This window comes from Gopherus evgoodei, chromosome 2 (genome assembly GCF_007399415.2).
Source record: "Gopherus evgoodei ecotype Sinaloan lineage chromosome 2, rGopEvg1_v1.p, whole genome shotgun sequence".
Lineage (NCBI taxonomy): Eukaryota > Metazoa > Chordata > Testudines > Testudinidae > Gopherus > Gopherus evgoodei.
The window spans coordinates 41510775-41536122 of NC_044323.1; the positions used below are offsets into that span (position 1 = coordinate 41510775).

The 25348-nt window shown below is 41.0% G+C and overlaps 1 protein-coding gene across 1 annotated transcript in view; it reads left to right on the forward strand.

Moving 5' to 3' along the window:
- The window catches only part of ITGA8 (integrin subunit alpha 8), a 161236-nt gene extending 140727 nt beyond the window's left edge, over positions 1-20509 (forward strand). Inside the window, exons 26-28 of the mRNA XM_030550460.1 lie at positions 4420-4544; positions 8396-8508; positions 20424-20509. Coding sequence (XP_030406320.1) covers positions 4420-4544; position 8396 — 126 coding nt within the window. The 3' untranslated portion in view covers positions 8397-8508; positions 20424-20509. The remainder of the gene's footprint in view (positions 1-4419; positions 4545-8395; positions 8509-20423) is intronic.
- Positions 20510-25348: the final 4839 nt, after the last annotated feature.

Here is a 25348-nt window from a genome sequence, read left to right on the forward strand (position 1 = left end):
ATACAAAGAGAAATTCCATATCTTTCTTCCCACACAGCCGCTGTGTTCAACAAGACTTCTCAATTATAAATTTGATCTAAGAAGGCTGAACTGGGAGCATTATAGTCAGGTGAGAGAGGAACTCATAGGAAAAAGCATGCTTCGGGGCTGTAGTGGACATTTTTATTTTTATTTTTAACATAAACAGAAAATTACTATTTTTCACATTCTATTTTCTTTTCATCATTCCTGTCTTTGATAATGGCTACATCTGTTACATAAATGACACTGGCTGGTAATGAGGGTTGTGATGTCATATCTCTGTTTTGTGTGGAATTTGATCATGGCAATGGAAGCATCACAGTGAGTAACCAGACTAAATAAGGGTTTAGATGCTCAGCATATTATAGCATACATTTAAAATAGGCCCTTCTATATTTTAACTTTACAAAAGCATCATAAACAGAATGATAACTGCTGATGCATTAATTTGTTTCAAATAAATAGTGTTAAATAAATACTAGCATCATATATTACTGCTTACAACAAACAGGAACAGATGCTCGTGGGGGAAAAGCTTCAGTTTCCAGGATAGACTGTATGTTGACTAAGGCTGAGACTTCACTGAAGGACATTAGATGTCTAATTTCCACTGGAATTAATGGGATTGGACACCTAATTCCTGTAGGCTCCTTGGAAGGGTGTAGTGGGGGCAGAAGACATATCTAGCTTTAAGACTAAGCTTGATAAGTTTATGGAAGGGATGGTATGATGGGATAGCTTATTTTGGCAATTGATCTTTTGATTATCAGCAGATAAGTATGCCCAGTGGTCTGTGATGGGATGTTGGATGGGATGGGATCTGAATTACTGCAGAGGAATTCTTTCCTGAGTGCTGGCTGGTGAGTCTTGCCCACATGCTCAGAGTTTAGCTGATCGCCATATCTGGGGTCAGGAAGGAATTTCCTCCGGGGCAGATTGGCAGAGGCCTTGGAGGTTTTTCGCCTTCCTCTGCAGCGTGGGGCATGGGTCACTTGCTGGTGGATTCTCTGCAGCTTGAGGTCTTCAACCACAATTTGAGGACTTCAATAACTCAGACATAGGTTAGGGGTTTGTATAGAAGTGGATGGGTAGGATTCTGTGGCCTGCTTTGTGCAGGAGGTCAGACTAGATAATCATATTGGTCCCTTCTGACCCTAAAGTCTATGAGCAATTTCCAGCCTAAATGCTTTGGACTTTTAAGTTTCATGCATACCTTCCAGCAAACCTCTTCACTGTGCTGAATTGATCTTGTCTTGTACAAATGTTTTTCTTATGCTTTTTCTCCAAAAGGGCAGATTGAATCCATCAATGTTTTTGTATGCTCTTGGGGGGGGGGCGGGGGAGGCACAGTGGAGAAGAGGTGGGATTTTCTATTCTGAGGCTTTTTTTGTGTAGGGAAAATCTTTAGAATGATATTACTTTCCCTCCTCCCTTTATCTGACAGTTATTTCAGCCCAAATATGTATTCCCCTCCCATGCGGCAAATTCACCTTCCAAATGTGACCTTGATGGCACTGGTCTCGTGCAGAATGTGACCATTAAATTCCAGCCATTCCATGGATCCCATTCTCAGAAACCTTTAATTTTTCCCAGCAGTTGAGATGGATAGCTGTTAATGGGCTTTTTCAGATTCCCTTTTTATAGTGAGGATTCTACGTGAACAGTGGATTCTGGCAGGCAAATGACATTTATTTTTGAGGGGCTCTAGGCATGCAAACACATCAGTGGAGCACGTAGATGTCTGCAACTATAAACAATTTTCTTTTGTGCAACATCTTATATACAGTCACGCTCCAAAACGCTCCATGGAGTTAAATAACAAATCACAACAGGGTGTTGCATGGAAAGAGAAGGAGGAAAGCTATGTTTTCAAGCTGAGGTTTGACATGAGAGATGAAGAGCTGAGGAGGTAAAGAGGTATAGAAAGTTTTCTGCAGATGCCAGGAACTGCAGAGAGGAGGTGTGTGGAAGGGCCATGAAAGCCAAAACTAAACAAATTTAGGGAGCATCAAATGGCTTAGAGAAAGGTGTGGTCCATGAGATAGACAGGAGCAAGTGCATGGAAAGCTTTAGAAATAAAGGGCCAAACTCACACCCCCTCCCCCACTCTGGGAGAATACAATTTTATCTCTTTGTATTAATCTGGCCCCTTGTGCCACTGGAGAAATTCAGCTCCCAAGGTAGAACAGGAGCTGCCTCCACATCTATCCTTCCCAGGTGGTTCTGCCTGTCTAGCGCAGCTTTTATCTCCAGAGAAGGCCATACAAACTGAGGCTGCAGTAGAGATGCACTGAATCAGGGTTTAGCCTCACCATGTCCGTCCCATGCCAGTACTGCCAGCTTTTGGAGCTGGAGTTGTTGCACAGCATCTCCCCACAGAGAACAGGTTGTGGTCAACTGGCGCTGCAAAAATCCAGAAGACTTTTCACTCTGGAGAGAATCTTGCTACCTGAGAATTGCTTCCTGATGTGACGAGGGAATTGCTGGAGGTTTTGAGAAATGTAGTGTTGTGGATACATTTCTTAAACATGTGGAAGGGTGGGTTGTAGGACTCTGGAATAAGGAGAGCTGGACCATCCAAGGACTTTTAATCCTATATAGAACATACACTACATTACTCATTTTTTATATATGTAGCCTGGTAATCTGTTCAGTGTATTTTGTCTTTGAGCATGGGTGCTGGGGGTAAAAAAACATCCTGACTAAAATGTCATTGAAACTGGCACATTCCGGAAAACGGTTTGGTTTTGAAAAATTTGTATTTTTAGACAAAAAAACACTTCATCAAAAATTTCCCAAGCAGCTCTATTCATGACCTATCCAACTTTGGAATCCTTTGATTGGGATTCCAGCTACCAAACTGGTCACTAACTCTTCTAGTGAATAGAATACATGTATTTAATGTAAAGTATGTGTACTCGAGATTAAGAACAAGTTTTCAGCTGAATCATAGAGACTAGCTTTAGGTTTTTGCAATAACTGAAGGTCCCTGTTGCCAAAACCCTATACTTTGTGAAATATTCACAATTTTTTTATCTGGTATTTTACCAATTCACCCTTTATATATAATCTGTGATCATATATTGATGTCTTCTTCCAAAGATAAGTTTCAAAGTTCATTACAGTGTATTCATTTAATTTGTCATCATTAAGGGGCCCTACATGTACTGATGAGAGAATCTTGGAAATAAGTAACACCCATGTGTTTCCTCACTGAGAGAGAGAGAGAGAGAGAGAGAGAGATTTACTATCTGCTTAAATATTTCCGTATTGCAGAGGAAAAAAATTAATTTAAGTAAAAGAATTTCACTTCTGATTAATGACTTTTTCAGCAGTTAATTATACTATTCTTCCACTGTGTGGGATGTTAAGAAGTAAATTGTTCTGACCCTCATACATTAAATCAGACAAATCGTAGAAATATAGTACTATACAGGAATAGTTTATGGAAGGGATTGTGTGTGTATTTATTTTATACCTTTTATACTAAAAAAAAATTCAGATAATTGCAAATACTTCTTTTAGGAATTTGTTTTAAAATAAATGCAGGTTTTGTGCTTCAGAGTTTAAATGCATACCAGCCTCTAAATTCCTTTAATCTGAGGCCCTTAAGGAATTGTTTTGGATGTATTTACGTGAATTCCTTTGAGGTCAGATCACAAACTTCATCATATATTTTGCTGCAGTTTGACTTGATAAAACTGTGCTAAATTAGAGAATTTACCTCTCCTTCCTGAAAAATTAGGATCCCTTATGTTTCTCTGGAGGCTTCAGGAAAGACAAAGGAAGAAGCTGAATGTCTTCTATATCATCTAAAGACAAAACTACCAACAATAAAAATAGACTTTAGCTCTGAGATTTCTGTCTCTTAAATTTTCTGTTTGCGAATATTCACTCAAAGTTTAAAAACAAATCAGTTGGAATTTTTACTAAGTTGGAGAATTTTTGTTATAATAATTAATCCTCCAGAAACAACCACCAAAGATGAGGATAGTAGAATGCAGGTCTTTTTGGATGTTGGTAAAACCATTAAATTCCTAGAGCCAGATTCTGATCTCTATTAATGACTAGACTTCAGTGGGAGTGACTGAATTTACACTGCAACAGAGATCAGAATCTGGGCCAAAGAGTCTAACAAAAACAAGTACAGCAATGAAATTGGCTCCAGTAAAGAATGAGGATTGGAAAAAGAAATGATCTAGTGCAATGCATATTGCTGGACACCATCCTGTTGTGCTATTACAAATCAAACTGCTAGTTGAAGAAAGTGGTATCTAGTCTCATGGCAGTGCTATTAATTTTTTTTTTTAAAGTCAGTATAAAGTTCAAGTTCCCCGAGAAGGCAACATACCTAACTGTATGGTATATCATTACAGTTCACTATCTTTCTTTTTCCAGTTTGCTATTCCACAGGATACCCCAGAACTTACTGCTTTTTTGCGTAACTCCACTATTCCTCACTATGTCGGGCGGAGGGATGTCACCATGGTAGAACCACAAAGGAAGAGCTATGCAAAATACTGGTGAGCTAATTGAACTATATAGTGCTGGACTATATTCGCAAGCTATACAATGTGACTGTTGGTTTTGTCATATTCTCTTTACAGACTTTTAATTTCCTACTGTTCTAAGTGACAAGTAAATGATGGAGCAACTGATTTTTAAATCTCTTGTTTTAACTATGTATTATATATTGCACCATTTACAGACAAATTATGACAGATTCTTTACGCAAGGAACTTACAGTCTAAGGACCCAGTACTGCGGTTGGGTCCATGCATGCAGACCTCTCTACCACTGCATTGCCTCAAGTGGCATTTGAGCAAGCTCAAGGATTGCACACACACGCCTCCACCCACTCACTCGGGTCTTTCACCAGATCATGGCCTAAAATAATGAAACATAGTAACACTTTTAAAATCTATGCATATATTTTGTTAATAGGGCTTTAACATTTTCATAAAGTTCTTAAACTCAGCTACTGAAATACACCAAAAATAACAGCTCTGTCCCGTAACTATTGTCAAATGCAAATATTCATTCAATAAATACTCAGGACATTGTCTGGCTTCAAGAAATGTCAAGTCTTTTGTTCTTTAAAGTATCACAAGCCATCAAAATAGTTCTGTATAACTTAGCAGTTTTTTAGTTTTCATGGGTAATATCTAACCAATCAAAAATGCAGGGTCTGTAAAATGTTGGCAACAGCAAACACCTCTCAGCCAGTGTGGCAAAATAGCTCTGAGTACCAGTCTCAAAGCCTCCTGGGACATGAACATCTGGATGATAACATGCTGTCAGTCTGGTTTTTGTTTTTCATACATTGAGTACGCCACATTTTAGAGTATTTAAGCATAACAATTACTAGTTCGTTTTGCCTAGAGGCTATATTTCTAAATCAGTGACCCTGAGGCCAAAACTGGGATTCTTGTGGCCATCATTTCCATTTATTTTTATTAACCCCAGCCCGAGTTTCTTTCCTGCTGTCCAGTCTCCAGTTAAATGGTTTGCTGTCAGCATATGTTTGAGCTCCTCGCTATCACAAGAATTTGTCACAAATAGTCAGGAAAAAAGAACTCCATAGGCCTAACCTCTGCTTGTAAAGTAACAAAAAAAGTCTTTACATTATGTCTGAAAATGGAATTTGACTTTTTTTTAAATGGGGGGAGCCCAAATCTGAAATTAATTAATGACTTATTTTAATTAAAAATAGAATCACAGAAGTACTGATTTCATATACCTATGGTTGTTGTGTTCTGCATAATTCTCCCATCATCAGAAAGACCAACATCGTCACACTTTGGAAATAATTTTGATTCTAGCAAGACTGCAAAAAAAACCTAGCCTTTGGAAGACATACCATTTGTGCCACAAAGCTTTTAATCCATTTCTCAGTAGTGCCTTAATTATCAGTTATATTTCTCTGTAACTAGTCTCTTATGTTGTCAGCTTAGAAATGACTTCAGCAACTGTGAATGGTTAACAAAATGTATAAGTATGTACAGTATTTGCATCTTATTATGTACTTTAAAATAATAAGAACCAGAGGTTTGTCAGCAGCTTGATCCAGACAGACAATGTTAGATTGATTTCACAGAAACACAGGACTTCCCAGTCTGGATCAGACTAGCAGTCTAACTAGTCCAGGATTCAGTCTCTCACAGTAGCATTAGCCAGATGCTTAGGAGGTGGCATATGCAGCAGGCATATGTAAAGTATGGAGATGTTTGGTAGTCTCTCGCTAGTCATGTGGTGTGTTTTTAGGCTAGAAAAGCAAACCAATGTATTGTTTTGTTAGTTGATGCTGGTTTTTGTCATTAGCACATTTGACTGAGTACTATGTTTAGGACTGGTTAAAAACTTTCCAAGAATATTATTTTTGCTGTCAAACTGGATTTTTAATTACATTTAAAATATTCATGGAAAGTGTCTGTTTTCCATCAAAAAATTTGACTTTTCATCTGAATATCAAACATTTTTTTGATAAAAACTGAGAATTTTTAATTTTCAGCCCAAAAATCTGTTTGGTTTTCAGTTTTTGATGAGAGTCATTTTTTTACAGGGAGATGCATTTTCGAGCTAGCCCAAATCCTGTCCTATCTACTAAACAATGGTTTCTTTCCTTTTTACCTCTCGTGGTTCAGTGTACTGAAGACTATAAAGGACTAGATACATTACTAAGAAAATAGGAATGTGTGCTCATGTCTTCAACTTTCAGCCCAAAAATCAGGCTTTTTCCGTAGTAATGATTTATTTTTGTAATATGTGTGTTTGTTCTCTGTAATTAGACATTAAAAGAAAACAGATGAAAGGTTAAATAAGTGGTTAGAGAATGACTGAATAGGAAGAATTAAATATGTATATCCTCTACAATAGGTACTGTTAACAAGGCTTATAGCATGAGACTCTTCTGGGATGTGGAAAGTAGAGAGGTCGTGCAGAGCCTCTGCTTAAGATGTAATGAGAGAGAGATTTATGGGGAATATTGTTATACTGGTGTAGCACTATATTTAGGCATGACTCTTTCTGGAATATGTTCAGACATAATAAAATATATTAGCACCCTATTCCCGAAGGTAGTTACCCAGTTTTATTAGAGAATGGTCTCTGAAAGAGGATGTTCTTACAGAAAGTACATTATAGCACTAGTGAAGTGCTGTTGTGTGTAGAGGCGATACCTTTGCTTTTTGACAATCAAAAACCATTTTGCATCGCCATTGTGAGTAAACTATGTAGCAGCGAGAAAAGAAAATGGACTAGTCCAAATATCTCCTTTCCCTGAACTGAGTCCAGATCTTTTAGGGCACTTCTGCGCAGCATTTTGGATCCATCCTCCTCCCTAGGCTTCAGAGCCTGAGCTCCAGCCCAAGCCACAATTTCACAGTGCTGTCTATACAGCTATTTTTAGAATGCTTGTGCAGGCCCTGCTAGTCCAAGTCTGTCAGCCAGGCTAGAAAGCTTGCTCCCACATGCTCCAGAATGCTGTGTAGACATATCCTTGGGTTTGGATCTATTTGGATAAATACCCCAAACACACTCTGTGATCTCCAACAGACCTTTGGTTTTTAGTTCCCACTTCCTGTGAGCTGCCTTCCATTCCATTTGCCCAGTACATCATTATCTTTTTCTGTGATTTCACCAATAGATCCCCTTCATCCAACTCTTCGTCCCTGTCCATGAGTTCCAACCAGCTCCTTACTTTGGCTGGTAACATTTCCATTCAGACTCCAGAGGTCTATAGTCTTGGCTAGGGCCAGCTGGCTGTTGTATGCAGTTGTGTGTTTTCTAGTCTTTCCCATCCAGGATCACTGCTCACCAGGAAAGCTCATAGAACATAAGGCTCAAATAGAGCAGCTAATGAAGCTCAGCAAACATGCTGGCTTTACAATCTAAATTCACCAGGAAACTTAGGAGTGTCAGAGAAGGAGGTGAAGTTTTGAGAGTGTAAATATGGAGTTTGGGAGTCAGAGAAGAGACAAGGAACTGGCTGGAGGGGCGGAAAGGGGAAAGAGGAATAACAAGATTTTGTTAAAACAGTTGGATTTTCTAAGAATTCTTCAAACCAGACTGGTGAATGCTATTAGCTTTGTCATCACTAACATATGTACAGGGTTGTATTCATAGGTAACTTAGAAGAAGCCCCCATTGTGAGTTTTCATTTCTCACAAAGGCACTTCAGATGTCTTCTGTTGTACATTGCTGTTAGATTTAAATTCTTGAAGATGCATGATATTTAATACATTAAGAAACAGGGTGTTTTTCCTTCAATTTAGAGCAGTTGAGAGTAATTAAATCTGTGAAAAATTAAATGTGTGTATTCTCAATTAGCCTTGTTACAAAAGCATTGTTATAATTTCATTTTACTTTTATGCAGAACTGTACAAACGTGAAGTGTTTAATAATCTCGTGTACAGTGGGACAGCTAGAAAGAGGAAAGAGTGCAGCACTAAAATCAGATCTCGGTTATGGGCCCAAACTTTCCTACAGGTAATGTAAATTTGTGAAACTATTTTTACACACAAAAAGACAATTTTATTTGTCTATTTTAAGATATATATAGTGTGTGTGTGTGTGTGTGTGTGTGTGTGTGTGTGTGTGTGTGTGTGTGTGTGTGTGTGTGTGTGTATATAATGATGTTAACTTGTGAATCTTATTGTCATACTTTGTTTTGGGGGTAAATCTCTGCTTCATGCTTATGTCAGACACATACTGCTAATTTCTCCCTCCTCTGAATATTGAGTCCATTTCAATTTTACTTTGCCAGTTTTTACTGCATATTCCATGTTGATCTTGATCCCCATCTTACTTGACTTTCCATAGTATATCTGTTCTCCTAGATCTATCAGCTTGTTGACCTACCTGTGGCTTTATTTTATAACTGGTATGTTCTCCATTTTCTTAGTGCTCATATGTCTCAGAGCCATACAGCTGATGACGAATGCTCTGTATGCAGTTTAAAATTAAAAGTTATTCATTCTCTTGTCAGTATTGTCATGGTTTAGGTGTTAGACCCACATGTTACATTTACATGTAGAGCTGAATTGTAGCATTTAGCCATAACTGTGAGTATGGGGTACAGTGCAGAACTCTCAGAGAGAGTGATCCTTAGGATGCCAATCCCCTCTGTTAACTCATCACCCTACCTCAGAGGGAGTGTGCACACACTGCATTAGTTTTTAGTAGGGTGCAATGTATTCTCTTCTCTGCAACAGGCCAGGTGAATAAAACTAGTGCACAGAGTCAGAAGCTGAGAGAGGCCATGGCCCTGCCTTCTCCCTGCTTCTCCCATCCCTCCTGGGGTGACTGGTACTCAGAGGCAGCTGTCCCCCAAAAGGAGCATCCCTATCCTGTGCATGCAAGGTGGACCTGAGGGGAAAGCTAGAGCCAGGAACAATCTATATCAACTGATGCCATACCTCAACTGTGGAAGCAGACCAGAGTCTTCTCCACAATGGCAGAAATAACAAATCTTGTCCACAATTAACTTCTCCAGTAGTGTTATGGAGCTGTGCTGGCATTTTCTGCGATGTCCTTTACAAGTTCTCCTCTTGAAGGCATGTTTCTGTAGTCTACAATTATGCACAAACTAGTCAACTTTGACCATTATAATCTAAAGCAGAAGAAAATGTTGGCTTCTCTTTGAACATCCAACTAAACCCCTGAAAGTCCTATATGCAAATCTGAAATGCAATAGAAACCTGTGACTTTCCAAACATGTCCATACAGTACTAGTATCAGTTATTTGTTCTTCTTGGAGACTACATTTAACCTGGATCCCCCCTCCTCCACTCCTGCAACTTGGAATGCAGAAATAGAAAGATCATTCCTCAGCATCCCTCCTTTGTTCACAGTGGGTATGGAAACAGGAATGCCTAGTGGACCTAAGATCAGCAGAAAGAGAGTCGGAAAATAACCCAGTGAGGACAGGAGTTTGAAGAGCCTTGGAGTTAACCTCCCCTTTCTTCCATCACCAGAAGTGAATAAGGGAAGATCCTGTCAACATGTTCTTTCTTCTGGCCTCCATGGAGGAACTAGAGAGCAGATAGGAGGGTATTCAGCCAAATTTAAACCAGTGCAATATCTAATGGTCCTGGGTTCTAAATCAATAATGAGCCAAATGCACATAACTCTGGACATCCTTACCCCTCGACATTTTACTGGTCAGCATTTAAAGATCTAAACAAAAGGAAATTTTGCCTGTCAAGACCTAAGTTCAGTTCTGTGTTTCTTCTGCTGCGGTAATGGCAACACTGACACCTAAACAGAGTTGTGAGCTGCATGTCTTACTTTGCTCTGGGGATAGTGATGTCAGCCCAATTCAGTAACAAAGGACCTAGTTTGAAATGATTTCTTTTTATTTGTAAGTACACTTACTTTCTCCTAACTAATTTTTATTTCCATTTTTTAGTTTACAAGCATGTTATTTGAATTATGGAAAAAGGTTCATATTTTGCAAGCACAAACAAATCAGTTCATAAGGAGGGACTAAGGGCCCTCATTTTGGATTTGTTTAGTGAATCATTATTAGTGATGAGCAAACATTGAAAGCTTTGGTTCAGATAAACACTCCAGAAGTTTGGATGCTTCTCTCAACTATCTTAACCTCTTGAATCTGGAAAACTGGTCTGGAGATCTTGTGGGAACAGGCTCCCTCACCAGATTTACAGTGCTTCCTGCTCCTGCTGTCCAGAAAATACCATTAAAACAGTTTTTCTTGATGTACATGGACAATTCTGTTTCCAGAACCTGGAAGTGCAGAGCCAGAAGATGGATATGATGCAAAAGTAACACAGGGTGTTATTTTCTGAGGTTAAATTTTTTTTTTTTAAATCCCATTTGATATTTGGACACTAGTTTGGTTTACTCCTTATTATGTTCTACTCAATCAGTTCACCCATCCATAATATTTACTAAGAACCTACCTGTCTAGCTAATGTTCTTATCCTGAGCTATCACCAAAGCAACTGAGCGCTGCAGAGCCCAAGCATTCAGCCACATAGAGTTTTTCCTCCCTCTTTATCCAGAAGCAATCTAGAAGTGCTGTTTGTAGTGAGGTAACTAACATCTGGCATTCTGGACTCAACTGAAAACTAACAAAGAAATACACCTACCAAAACAAACATCCCACTGCACACCACTTCTCCCCCAGGGAGACAATCAGAGAAGAAACAACTTTTGATGGATGCTAGTCACATTACTTAATGCACTACTGGAAAGTACTCGGGTACTACAGTGCTGAGCATGATATATGAACTTTGAATAGAACAGAGCCTCTGGATTTGTTCTGCAGCGAAATTCAACCATTTCCTTAAGGGTCAAATCTTGATCTCGCAAACACAGAGAAGGGCTTGTCTGCAACAAGAGTCAATGGTTGGAAGTTAAAACCTAAGACATAAGGCACACATTTTAAAATGAGACTGATTAGCGATTGGAACAATCTACTAAGGGAATTGATGGATTCTCCATCTCTTCAATTCTTCAGATCCAGACTGAATGTCTTTCTAGAAAATAAACTTTAGTCAAACCCAAGTATTGGGCTCATACGGAGGTAAGTGGATGAAATTCTATGTCCTGTTTTATACAGGAAGTGAGACTTCATAATCTGATGTTAACTTCTAATCTTAAAATTTATGAAAGCCAAAATAAAGGTGCACATTTACAAATTGCCCCTGGAAAAGGGAAAGCCAACCTGTTGATAAAGTACACAGAGTATTAAAGGTAAAGAAAATGTGCATTACCCCCTCCATAAGATGCAGTGTGTGAAACCACGCTGGGCCATATAGGAATGCTGACTAGACTCCCAGTGGCGATCCTTGCCCATGGGAGTTGAGCAATCTCTTATATCCATAGGATGGAGCACATTGTGCTTTCCCCCTGCTTTGGCCAGCTCCACAAACAGGTGCAAAGGAGCAGTTGGAGCCATGACCTGATCCTTTTTGCTTGCTTTTTGGAAGGGAAGCAGGAGTGAGACATCCCTGTGTTTTCCAGAGTGCAGAAATTGCTGCTGTGTGCAAGAGCCACTTACAGGCCTTTTGCTCACTCCTCTTTCCATACATAGCCATGCTTCCAACCTAGACTTTGTATGGCCTGTGATTGCTTTAGCTGTTTTGCCTGTGTCCTTATGAACCATTTCTGTTTCTTCTACCTCCCCCCTAAGATAACTTACAAGCCTTAGAAATGCTCACAAAGATTCTCTTAAGGAGCAGGAGCCTCTTCTGATTAAAAGCAACAACATTGTCCTGAGAGAGTTGTTACATCTAGTACTTCACCTTGTGTCTAAGAAGCTGCCAGAAAAAGATACTCTTCCCCTCCCCCCCTTTTGCATCCACCCTTCCCTACAGGGGCAATAAAAGGAACTAGCCTGAGAGAAGGCAGGCTGCCACTCTCCCCTTTTCCAGAGCCCCTTTACAATTAACAGCAATACAGGCACAGCCATAAAAGACTACATCCCGTAATTAATTTCCTAAAAAGGTCATCATGTGCTCTGGAAAGCCTGTAAACGTCCAATTCCCAAGATGATCCCACAAGTAAATAAAAATCCACCCAAAACATTGCAGCTTGGAACATATTATCTAGGTTAAATCTAAGAACTAGCCTCCAGTCAATCTTTAGGATTAAACTATAGGTCAAGGGAATCGGTATGGTCTCTGGAGTTATTGCTAAACAAGAACAGCATCCCAGGGTAAGGCTGAACTCAGTCATTGTTCTGTATTGGTAGGTACAGTATATTCTTTGTAAAGATCATGACCTCTTCATTTATAATACAGCACAATGTATAACTTATGTGCTAATGTTATTTCTTCTTTTTTGTACATGTACATTTAATTGTACAATTTGCAAGTGCAAAAGTGCGGAGGTAATAATTAACACACAGCAGTCCTGTGCTGTATTGTAATATAAATGAAGAGGAGATGATCTGCAGAAAGAGTTGTTTGTACTTACTAATACAGAAAAGTTTATATTTATAGCACAATCAGCCATGTCACTGTATACATTATTTCCCCCCTCGGTTATACTAGTACAACCCTGATGAGAAATTGATCCAATGTGGTTCATGCTTAGGCTTAAACAATTCACATTTCCTTCAAAGAATGTACAAATCTGATTGTATCTTTTGTCATCCTTGGCATTCAGTCATATGTAATCTCTCTTTTTTCCCCATGTGGTTTAATTGACAATTGCTGACCTTTTTGCCTCATGGCAGTTGTCATCTGTCACCTTAAATCAAACGTTTATCACAAATTGCAGTTTTAAGAAGTGCAATAATTAGACATGTTTTGAGTAAACAAAGCAGCTCTGAGTGTCCGAACTAGCCAATGAAGATAGCGAAAGATGTGTACAGAGGCCAAGAAGAAGCAGAGCTATTTCTGGCTTTATTTCAAAGCTTGGATGTAAATAAGAATCACCACATAAGCTAACTAATGGATTCAGACTTGCTGAGCCAGCAAATCATTAAATGCCTGATTAATGAAAAAATAACCTTACATGGTCATGTACACTGTGTTCCATTAGGGCTCTATCATTTCTTTAATTTATAGTAAAGATGTTTATCTAATAGCTTTCATTATTCAACCCATGGTGGCTGAAATGCCGGTCATGGCAAGTTGTGGTACTAAGCCAACCTTTAGAGGGAGATCCATGGAGATCTTGCCTAATGTTCTTGACCTTTGCTTAATGGGTAAATTTTAATGTAGTGTGTGTGAACTGGGCAATGAAACAGCTGCTCTGAAAATGTATCCCTAAGTGGTGAATTTGTACCATTTTTCTGATTTGTAACACCCTTCCAGACTGCAGTCTCTTCAGCCAGTTATTCACCAGCACAGCAGGAAGCAGAGCACAGCTCTCTTTACTGTTGTTTAAAACTGTGTTAAAAGTGCCTGAAAATGATAAATAAATTTCCTCCCAAGCACTCACAGGGCCTGAAGAATTCCATGTAGGAATGGAACTGGCTATGTAGGAGATAGTGGAACAATGCCTAGAGAATATGCATGATTCCACAGAAAGGTTTTTGTTTTCCCTTCCTTGGCCCTTACATAAATCCACACATTTGGAGCTGGCCATGCCTGTCTGCATGGACTGCATGTAACTAGAAAAGAAAAAAATCACATCTTGGTGTGAGCACTCACGTGTGTGCAGAATGGCTTTGTCATCTGGGAGAAGGATTCTGTTCCCTGCTTGACCCCCTTCAACTCCACTCAGAAAGCCTCGTTCTCTATGCAGAGAAGGGGATTTGGGCCTAAGGGAGGCCTGCATGTAATTATCTAACACATATTCTGCAACCAAGCCATGTGCCCTAAGAATAGACTGGCAGAGTCTGGCAGCCTGCACAGTAACTTTACATGCAAGGGAAGCCATGAAAATCAGATGGAGAAGTCTTATTGATCTCATAGGCTATATAGGGAGTTTATGTAGCTGATTTGATTCAAGAACTAACAGCCATAAGTTTGTGTTCATCTGGCAGCACCAACATAATGACATGGAAGTCAGGGGTCAAGAGATTTGCCTTCCTTTCTTTAGTTTCAAAGAATCTTTATTCATATGAAAACAAAATAAGTAAAAGAGGAAAAAATCAGTGGCTGAAATATTGAGAAGGGGAGTGATTCACGGAGAGCAATGGAGGTTGATGAGGAAAATCCCATGAACTGGGTTGTATTGGGGATGGAGTTTTGTTGAGGCATTGCTACTAGTTTGATTTTATTGTATTATTTAAAATAATGTCAAAGGTGCCCAGAGCAGCAGATGGGAGTCTTATTGTATGTTATAAATCTCAAGAAACAAATGCATAATGTAAATCAATTATCCTTAAAACCTGTATTTTTAAAATTCTATGAAACCCTGGCAAAATTGCTGTCTTTTATTCAATTCAAAATATTCCGTTTAAATGAATGAAAAATGCACAAAACATCCAATACAAGGGGTCATATGGATCAAGGTAAGTGGGTGTGTTGATTTCTGCAGGAATATGCATGCTTGTCATAAATAACATGTACTTCATGATGATCATAAATTCACAACTTTTAAAATGTAATATCATAGTAAATTGTTGCATAATCCTCATTACTTGCATTTATTTAGAGTCACTATTTCTTGGCAGTTGTTCTGTTCCTAGGTGGTGTGAGTAATGGAGAGAAAGTTAACGAATTTCCAAAGCACATATTTAAATGGTAACAGTAATTGCTCACTCTTTTCTAAGTGTGCCAGATGCCAGTGGAAATGAAGGGGAAAATGTTGGAATGAGGCAGGACTGACATTGTTAAACCAGCACTGTCAGAAACATGATTTCATTATACAGCAAGCCTCAGTTCTGTGGAGAGAGCTCAATTTCATCACAAGGCCTACAATAAGGAAAATACATAACCATCCAATCCTCCACTGAGAGAAGTTTCAGTATACTGTACCTGAAAGGAGAAGACATCTCAGAAATAATAAGCATTCCTCAAGGCTGCAGTGGCACTCTGGAACTCATTTGTGGGGTGGAGCACCACAACAGGTCAAAGGAGACCACTTACCAGACTCACCATTCCTGTCCAATTGGCTAAATTTGCTTCTTGCCTTCTAACTCTCCCCCAATATCACGACCTGAAGGCCTGATCTAATGTTTGTCCTGTACTTTACTCTGCACTCAGACTAAAGCGCACTCAGACTGTAGGGCACCCATTTCAAAGGCTTCCAAAGCCTCATGCTCTTTACAGATTACCTATGTGTTTGTCTGGACCGTAAGTAGGGAAGTACTGCACTGCGCGCTTATTGGAAGCACTTTTGTTGATTCCAGATACTCTTATGTTTCACAGTTGTTAAAGCAAAGGATATAGTTTACCAAAGAGTGTGTGAGGAGCAGCAGCAAACACTGCTGAGCAAGCCGAAGCATGGCCATGTTCTGCTCTAGATCTCCCTTGCTCCCAGAGCACTGGCAGGCAGTTGCAGCACGGAGCTGGGGAAATACATGCTGTACTTATTCCGCGGCTGTTGGAACCTCCACTGGCAAGTGTCTGTGTGAAAGCATTCTGCCTGGTGTGTGTCTTTATGTGGTGCATGACCTCTTTCCCCATGCTCTTAGAGCTATAACTGAGCCCTTTGCTTGTATTTCCAACCACAGGTCTCACTGCTTCCAGTAAACACTGAATATTTAAGCATGAGAGACTTTGAAATGATTCTGTGGTGGGAAAAAATTTGTTCAAGAATTAGTTGTGAATTATAAATAGGACTGTGTAAGAGGGAAACATAGACAGCTTCCAGTATCTACTAGGTGTTTAGACAACTAAAAGGCAGTTGTCCTAACCAGATATGTTTTATTAGTACCCTTAGCACAGGGTTTCTCAAACAGGGGGTCGCCATTATGTAGGGAGAGCCCCTGGCAGGCCGGATTGGTGTGTTTACCTGCCCCATCTGCAGGTTCGGCCGATCACGGCTCCCACTGGCCACAGATCATTGCTCCGGGCCAATGGGGCTGCTGGAAGCGGCAGCCAGTAAGTCCCTCGGCCTGCACCGCTTCCAGCAGCTCCCATTGGCCCAGAGCAGCGATCTGCGGCCAGTAGGAGCCGCGACCGGCCGGACCTGCAGACAGGGCAGGTAAACAAACCAGCCCAGCCCGCCAGGGGCTTTCCCTACACAAGCGGAGACCCTGGCTACGTCTTCACTACCGGCCGTATCGGCAAGTAGCAATCGATTTCTCGGGGATCGATATATTGCGTCTCATCTAGACACGATATATTGATCCCCGAACGAGCTCCTGTCGACTCCGGAACTCCACCAACGCGAATGGTGGTAGCTGAGTCGACAGGGGGAGCCGCGGACATCGATCCCGCACCGTGAGGACAGTAGGTAACTTGAGCTAAGACACTTCGACTTCAGCTACGCTATTCACGTAGCTGAAGTTGCGTATCTTAGATTGATTCCCCCCCAGTGTAGACCAGCCTCCTGTTTGAGAACCCTGATTTCGCACAAACAAATTGCCCTGTGGATATATAGACTACACATACAGAGTCTTTTACGTTCTTAGTTGCTATTAAGTGATAAAGATTAAGGTGCAAAGCATTTCCTGGAGCTTATTGACTAGCTGAAATGATTTGATGGCCCAAGGAACAGCCTAGGTTTATTAATCCCCAGGAAGTGCCCTACATTGAAGTTGTGATTGCTAATATAAGCTGAAAATGAAATAAACCATACACAGTAGGTGAAAGGATTTATTTTTTATGGGTGATGCATTTCTGTACAGGGCATTTGAAGAGAGTTAATGCTCTGTACTGTACACTAGCCAATCAGATTGTGTTAACTATCTCTCTACAGCCTGTTCATTTCATAATGTAACGTATCCTGTCATCTTCACTGCAGAATTCATTTATAAATCACAGGCAGAATCCTACTCCAAGGTGAACAGTTGAATTCATAAACCATTTTTTCAGGCAGTAGGAGTTGTAAATTTCCTAACATGTGCCATAGTAAACCACAGTGAAATATATCAGCAGAAATGAGAAATGCCCAACTATTTATGTGACTTTGTCTAAGATTAGAATGTTGTCAACTCATTTTGAGGAATGGAACAACTTTTAAAAGAAGAAAATAATCTGCGACTGAGATAAAGAACAAGATGCCTGCTCTGAAGACTCTGTCTTACACAATTTAAATGCCGTGAAATCTATATAAAACATCCTTCTTATTAGGCAACCTCCTGTCTTAAGTGACTGCCCCACACTTGTTATCTCTGTTAAGTGCCAATCTATTCCTCTTTACAGTATTAGAAGACCACCTGTGCTGAGGAGCTGATTTGTCTGTCCCTTCCTGGTCACTTAAGGCAAATTTCTCTCTACTGTTCATTCCTAACATTGGCCTAAAGGAGCAATTTAATATGTTGTGATATTAAACATTCCACTGCTATCAATATGTTAAAACAGCTAAGTAACGGCACAGCCAAATGAATTCCATAAGGCAATAAGTATGTTGGTTTCATGTCACCAGCAAATATTCTGATATATTTGACAAGCAAACTGTGTTAAAAATGGAGAGGGAGAAATTTTCATAAGTGTGTGTGCTAACAAAGCTGCCCAACTTTATGTGCGCTCCAGGCTCAAGCAAAAGGTCTAGGTTTCATGCATGCAGAGGTATGTGTTCACAAAAATCCTTTCCACATAACAAGCAAGTAAATAGCTAACAGAAGATAATTGGAGTCTTCTGTTTCCTTTTGCTCTGGGAAGCAGCTGAAAAGGGAGTAAACGTCCTTGAACTGAAAAGGGTAAGAAAGTTAATGCCACAGGAAATCCCATAGAAAACCAACACCTTGCACATGAGAGAGAACAAAAACTAGCTAATTGAAAACTGAGTCTTGTGAAAGAAACAAAGCCCCAAAATGTGCCCTGGATGGACAGAAACGTAAAGGACTTTCTATATCCTCTCCTGGGAAAGGACAGTGAGGGTTCAGAATAAAAATTAAGCACAAGTACAATTAATGGAAGAAAATGAAATATAATAACTGTATTATGGGATAGAAAGGATTTCAGGATAATCCAGCACTATAATGTATAAGATACAGAATGAGATCACAAAGAGTGTCAGAAATGGGGAGTATTGTGTTTCTTTTTAAAGTGGGTTATTAAATAAAACTATGAATTGAAAAGAACAGAACTGGCTTTCTTTACTTCTCAGCTAACTCTAGAGAGTGCAGAAAGTTCATAAGTGTTTGAGGAAGCAAGAGGCTAAAAGAAAGTGAGCTTTGGATGTGTATCAGGTAACAATTATACTTGGCTCACGTTACTATGGTAATTCAGACTCCATGCCAGTTCATTCCTTGGCCACTCAACATAGTCTGCAAGCAGCTGGTGCCAAATTTTAGGGTAGCTTTGGTTACGAGGTTCCCATTTTTATATAAATCAACAGTACACACTCATCTGGAATATTGTGTTAAGTTAAGTTCTGCTCACTCCTCCATCTCAGAAAGATTATAGCAGAATTAGAAGTTGCAACATAGGCAGCAAGAATGATTAGGGGGCATGGAAAACCTCTCATGAAAAAAGAATGAAAAAATTCAGATTGTTTATCTGAGAGAAGAGACAGAGGGGACATAGTAAAAGGAAACAAAAAATAAACGATAAAGAGAACCTCTGTTCTGGAACCTCTGTTCTCATGAACAAGAACATTCACTGAAACTGGAAGGTGGCAGATTCAGACTGATGATAACAGAAATGCTTTCTCACACAAAGCATGATTAGCCTGTGGAACCCATTGTCATAATATATCTTTAAATCCAAAAGCTCTCAACAGGATTCAGAAAGGGATTGAACTATAGTTATGGAAAATAAGAATATCCAGAGCTATAATAGTAGATGCTTTTTAAAAAGTCAAGAGTTTTCTAAGGGATATAAACTTTCCTGCTTCAGGGCTTAAGCCAATCTCTGACTAATGGGGTTTAGCAGGAAATTTTTGCAGGGGATAGGTTATCCCTTAACTGCCTACAGCAAGTCTTGCACTTTCCCCTGAGAAATCTAGTGGGAGACTCACTGACAGGATATTGGATGAGACAGAGCCTTGTTTGAGCCCATGTAGGCAATTCCTATATTCCCTTGACCTTTAGGAAATGGGCTGAAACCATTTCATCTAAAGTTCCAGAATGAACTTCAGCTGGTAACAGTTTTTTTGTTGCTTCTGACCTGAACCAGATTTGAAACCACAGTATCCAATAAAGACAGACCATCTCTAAATTAAAGAATCTTAATTAAAGAAGGGATGCATTTTGAATAGTAAAGGTCAGCAGCATGTCTGGGGTTTGCTGTAGTGAGCAATGGAAAGACCAAGTAAAACTGCTATTGATGTGACCTATGTAGTGCTACATGATCATTCTGCATTCCTATTGCAATTGCTGATGGACTTTAAAAATACAATAGTTTTGTTTATATTTTTTGAATCACTTTTATGTTAAAAGTACCAAAATGGGTAAATTAAGCTAAGCATGCTTATTTCTATAGTCTTAGACTGTCATTCTTCATTGAGATGGTATGGCCAATTCATATTAGATCAACAAGGAATCCTAACTCCTTCCTGACTGTTTGAAAGAGGCCTGGAAATCTGAAGATGCACAGAGCTTTTCCTGAGATTGGAGATTAGTTTTGAAATGTAGCCTTTAAACATAACATGTGCACTCACAAAACCCCATATTTGCACTCACAAATTGCACTGGTAAATATGTGCACTTTTTGCAGGTGCGTCCCTCATCACCCTCCTTTGAAATGCATGCAGTATTTAGGATTTCAGCTTCTCGCTTCAATGTTGTTGTCATTATATTGTGGTATCGCCTGTAGGCCTCAGTACCATTGTGTACAACAAAGAGTTTACAGTCAAAATATGTGATGTCTGTCTTGTATAAATCTTCAAATTTAAATGTATTCCTTGTAAATCTGTTTTTATATTTCCAGAGAAATAATTACCAGTATACCCTTTCCTCCAATGTGTCCTTTGAAGTTAAGAAGATGCCATATAAAGTGCAGCCGGCAAAACACCCTGAGGGAAGCATAACAGTAAGTATAGAAAATATGTGAAGATTTAAGCACAGGAATTACTTTGGTCATCCTGATCACAGTTGTGAAGGTTTTCTGTATATATGGAAAAGCAAAACCAGTATTTCCTGTGTTTCCGGTGTGAGTTTCTTGAATATTTTTTAAATGAAACTTCCTTATTGCTCATGTGTACATGAAGCTGATATGACAATGAACTCCATTTTAAATTAATTACTCAGTTCTTTAACAAACTGAGTGCCTTGTGCATTGCTTTAACTTCAAGGATGTTAGACTTTTTGTGCAGAAAAATCTGTGTACCATCAAAGCCAACTCTAATTACCTCTGTAATCTCTTACTGTGGGCAAACAATCTGAAGGGAAAACCTGGTGCAACTTTCACCATCTTGTCTCTGTTATGTTCATTGTTTTTAAACATGTTACTGGTCTCCTCCCAATCAGCAGCATGCCTCAAGAGTATAAAGTATGTTCCACTCATAGAACCCTGTGTCCTTGTTTGTCATGGAGTCACTCTTTAATGTCATGATTTTCAAAAAGGCCTCCACTCATCCTTTGGATTTCCACCCTCAAATAATTGCAGGTTTGTGATATCTAATTACATCATTTCCCCTTAAAATAAGGTAGTTAGATTTCTAGGAACTCCACCTCCCCCTTACTTTAGAGAGGGGGAGGTTTAGGTGAGCCTGGTTTATTGGGGAAAGGAGTTCTGGGACTCAATTTTTGTGTAAATTTTTTGCTGTGACCGGAGCAAGGGCAGTCAGAACAGGAGTTGGGAATCAAGCCAAGTTGGGTACCAGAAGGTCAGAGTCTGAGACAGGCCAGATGGCAAACCCAGAGTCTGGCGTCAGGGGGCAGGCAGGGTAAGGAGGCAGGCAGGGTCAAAAGCCAGAGTCTGATGGTCTGAAGCAAAGCCAGGCAGGCAGTCTGTGTTGTTGCTCAGACAGTTCACTGTCATGGTGCCAACCAGTCAGTGGGATACAAGGAGCGATCACTCAGGTCCTGCTGGGTATTTCCAACCGAGCCCAGCCTCATAGGATCCTCCAACGGGAGCACAGCCTAAGTGTCCTGTGATGATGGGGAGGCATCAACAGCCCAGAACCCCTATGGTCCTAGGTTCTAGACCTGCAGGTTCTTCCATCATTTTGAGAGACGGGAAGCGGAGTTTGAAGGTATCCAAGTTAATCTATGGAACTGGTGGTCCAGTTTGTGGGAGGATCTCCTGGTCTGGAGGTATTTGTCAGTGAGCCATACCTTTTGGCCTACCATAAATACTTCTAGGTGGTTTTTGAGTTCTCCCTGAATCAGGTGCATCTATTGGAACCATTCAATGACAGCAGGGTTTGATGAGGCTGCTGGTAACATTGGGGGGAACTGTAATTAGCAAAGAAGAGGCTCTGACCATAGAGACATGGTCAGTGTTATTGTAGAAAAACTCTGCATATGGCTAGACCAATTGTCTTGATGATAATTATGAAGCACCTCAAGTACTGCTCCAGTACTTGGTTCACCTGTTGTTGTTCATCTGTTCATGGGTAGTATGTGATGGACGTGGATATCCAGAATCCAGTAGCCTGCGTGCTTCACCCCAGAAGCAAGAGCTGAATGGTGGGCCTCAGTCAGAAATTGTGTGGTCTGGGAGTCCATGGAGTCAGCCCATATTGTGCAGTAGAAGTTGGGCGGTTGTCTTGGCAGAAGGCAGCTGGTTGCAGGAGATGAAGTGGGCCATTTTGGTCAGGTGGTCCACAACCATTAAGACTACATTGTGACCATCAGACGGTGGGAGTTCCATGATAAAGTGTAGGTTGATGGCAGAACTCCTAGCTGGAGTCTCCAAGCATACCCAGGTGCCAAGGGGTCTATTCTGAGATATCTGGGTACAGGCACAGCACTCGCAGGAGTCCATGTATGCTTGGACCTCAGCTTGCATGTGGCGCCACCAGAAAAAAATGGGTAACTGTGCAAGAGGTCTCCCAGCAGCCAAAGCAACCTAGCATTGGAGCACCCTGGCACAGTCGTAGCACTTCCATTTGGGAGCACCCTCAGGACACATACACACTCGTCAAAGTACATTACCCTATCCCACGGGGAATAGCATATCTTGACCCCTAGTGGCAGGGACTGTGTCCCTTGGGCAAGCAGGTCTGTCTTTGAGGTGGACTGGATGGGGGAGAGCAGGTCTTGCTGAATTGTGTTGCTGGCGAAGTTACCAGGCTTGAGGAGGTAAGGGCCTCAAAAGTCAGTTATTTGCTTCCCCTTTAGTATTCCCCTTCCATGACAGAGCATTGACTTTCTCATTTCTACTTCCTTGCAGTAGGTAGTCGTAAACTTGAACTGAGAAAAGAACAAGGCCCACCTTAGCTGCCTCTGATTCAATGCTCAGGCCGTGCAGAGGTATTCGAGGTTCTTGTGGTCAGAGAAGACCTGAACTGAGTGCCAAGCCCCCTTGAGGTGGTGCTACCATTCTTAAAACACCATTTTATGGTGAGCAGCTTCTTGTCCAGTATTAATAGTTCATCTAAGTGGGGATACATTTCTGTGAATAATGCATAAGGGTGCAGAACTTACTGGAGCCCAGTTGCTGTGAGAGTATCACCTTTAGGGGCCACATTGGACACATTTGCTTCCGCTGTAAATGGATGAGTCAGATCAGGGTGTGCCAGGATCAGGCTGCAGTCAAGGCAGCTGGTCAAATACAAGCTGGTCTTTGGACGACCAAGCGAATTGCAGAGCTTTGCAGAGGAAGGAAGTCAGGGAGTTATAAATTGAGAGAAGTCAGAGATGAATCTTCTATAAAAATTTGCAAAGTCCAGGAAGTACTGAAGTTCCCAGAGGGCCCTGCATGCTGTCTAGTTGCAGATGGCTTCAACCTTCTGTGGATCTATATGGATTCCATCTGAGGAGATGATGTATCTCAAAAATTCAATGGTGGCCTGGTTGAAGGTGCATTTTCCAGTTTGGCATATGACCTATGTTTCCATAGTCTCCCCAGCACAGACCAGACATGGTGGTAGTGCTGCTGTGGATTCTCAGAAAATTCCAGGTAGATAATTACATATCGGTCCAGGATATCCCTGAATGTAATATTTATGAAATACTGAAATGTTACAGGGGCATTAATGAAGCCAAATAGTGTCATCAAGTATTCAAAGTGCCCATGTCGGGTACGAAAAGTTGTCTTCTGTTCATCCCCAGGCTTTATGTGCACTAAATCGTATGTCACCCAAAGATCTAGTTTTGTGAAGATCCTGGCAGTCGCAGGCAGTCCAACAATTCCAGAACGAGGGGCAAAGGGTACCAGTTACATATGGTCACTTGGTTCAATGTGCGATAGTCTAGACAGAGGTACAGTGACCTATCTTTCTTCTTCACAAAAAGGACTGGTACCCCCATTGGAGAGAGAGATCTCTGAATGAAGCCCTGGGTGACGTTTTCTTGTATATACCCACATAGTGCCTCCAGCTCTGGTTCAGACATGGAGTATATCGATCTATAGGGCATCTTTGCCCCGGGCTGTAGGTCTATCAGGCAGTCATAGTTTTCTATGTGGGGGTAGTGAGTCTGCATTGTTCTTCCCAAACACATCCAGATAGTCATGGTACTTATCAGGGAGGCTGAGGTTCTGGCTTGGAGTCACTCCCCTGCTGTCCGGGGTTCTGCTTCTGAGGATCTCCTCCCATCCTGGGGCCCTGGGTTTGGATCACTTGCAGGTTGATTGCTTCATTGGAGGCACACTTTCTGACAGTATTCAAAGGAGAAGCTAATACTCCTCTGCCACCAGGAGATACCTGGATCATGCCATTTCAACCAACAAATGTGAGAATTATCGGGAAGAACAGGGAGCAGATCACATGAAAGCATATTGTTTTCAGTACCCTTCCACTATGGCCTCTGAGGGGATGATCTCCCCAGTCACAGGTCCAGATGATGGGGTGACCCATCAATAGTTTCCACCAGGTCTGGTGTGGGTTTTGACCAGAAGGGGATTTGCAAGGTATTGGCTGCTTCATCATCTATAAAGTTGGCAGCAGCCCGGGTGTCCTTATTGCTAGTTCTGGGGGGATCTGCTGCTGCACCTGCCCCAAGACCTAAGTGGGTGGGATTTTCCACACAGAGAAGCTCGTCTTTTACCTTATCATTGAGCCCCGCAGAACTGGTAAAGGTAGGCCACCTCATTCCATTCAACATCAGCCACAAACCATCGGACGTGGGCAGCATAGGTGATGTCCGGCCTTTGACTCTGGCAAAGCTTCCAGAGGGCAACCTCTGCAGAGCAGCCACAATGTGGGTCATCAAAGATGCTTGTGGAGTGAGCTGTGCCACCTGAGCCTGCCAATGGGCTACTTGCTCACATAGGCTCTGTGCTTCCAATGCACAGTGCGTAGCGTGGGTCTTTAGTGTGAATTTCTCGCCTGCAGACAGGTGTCTTGGTCCTGCAGCTCATGGGCCCTCAGAGGGCTGCTGCTTGGAAGGCAGCCCATTCTCTCCATCATCTGTGAGGGGTTGGATGGATTTGGGGGCAAGGGTGAAGGTTGGTCTGAGCAAACTGTCATGAATGGGGCATGAGTAGTCAGACCTAGTGGGAGTTGTGAGTCAGGAGCAGAAGGAGTCGTGAGTCAGGCCAAGTTGGGTACCTGAAGGTTAAACTCTGAGACAGGCCAGAGGGCAAACCAAGAGTGAAGCATCAGGAAGCAGGCAGCATCCAGCCTAAGCCTCTTGTGGTGATGTGGAGACATCAATGACCCGGAATCCTCTGTGGTCCCAGTTTCTGGCCCTGTGAGGTTTTACATTTTCATTGATGCCAAAGTACTAAATTTTGGGAATAAAGTG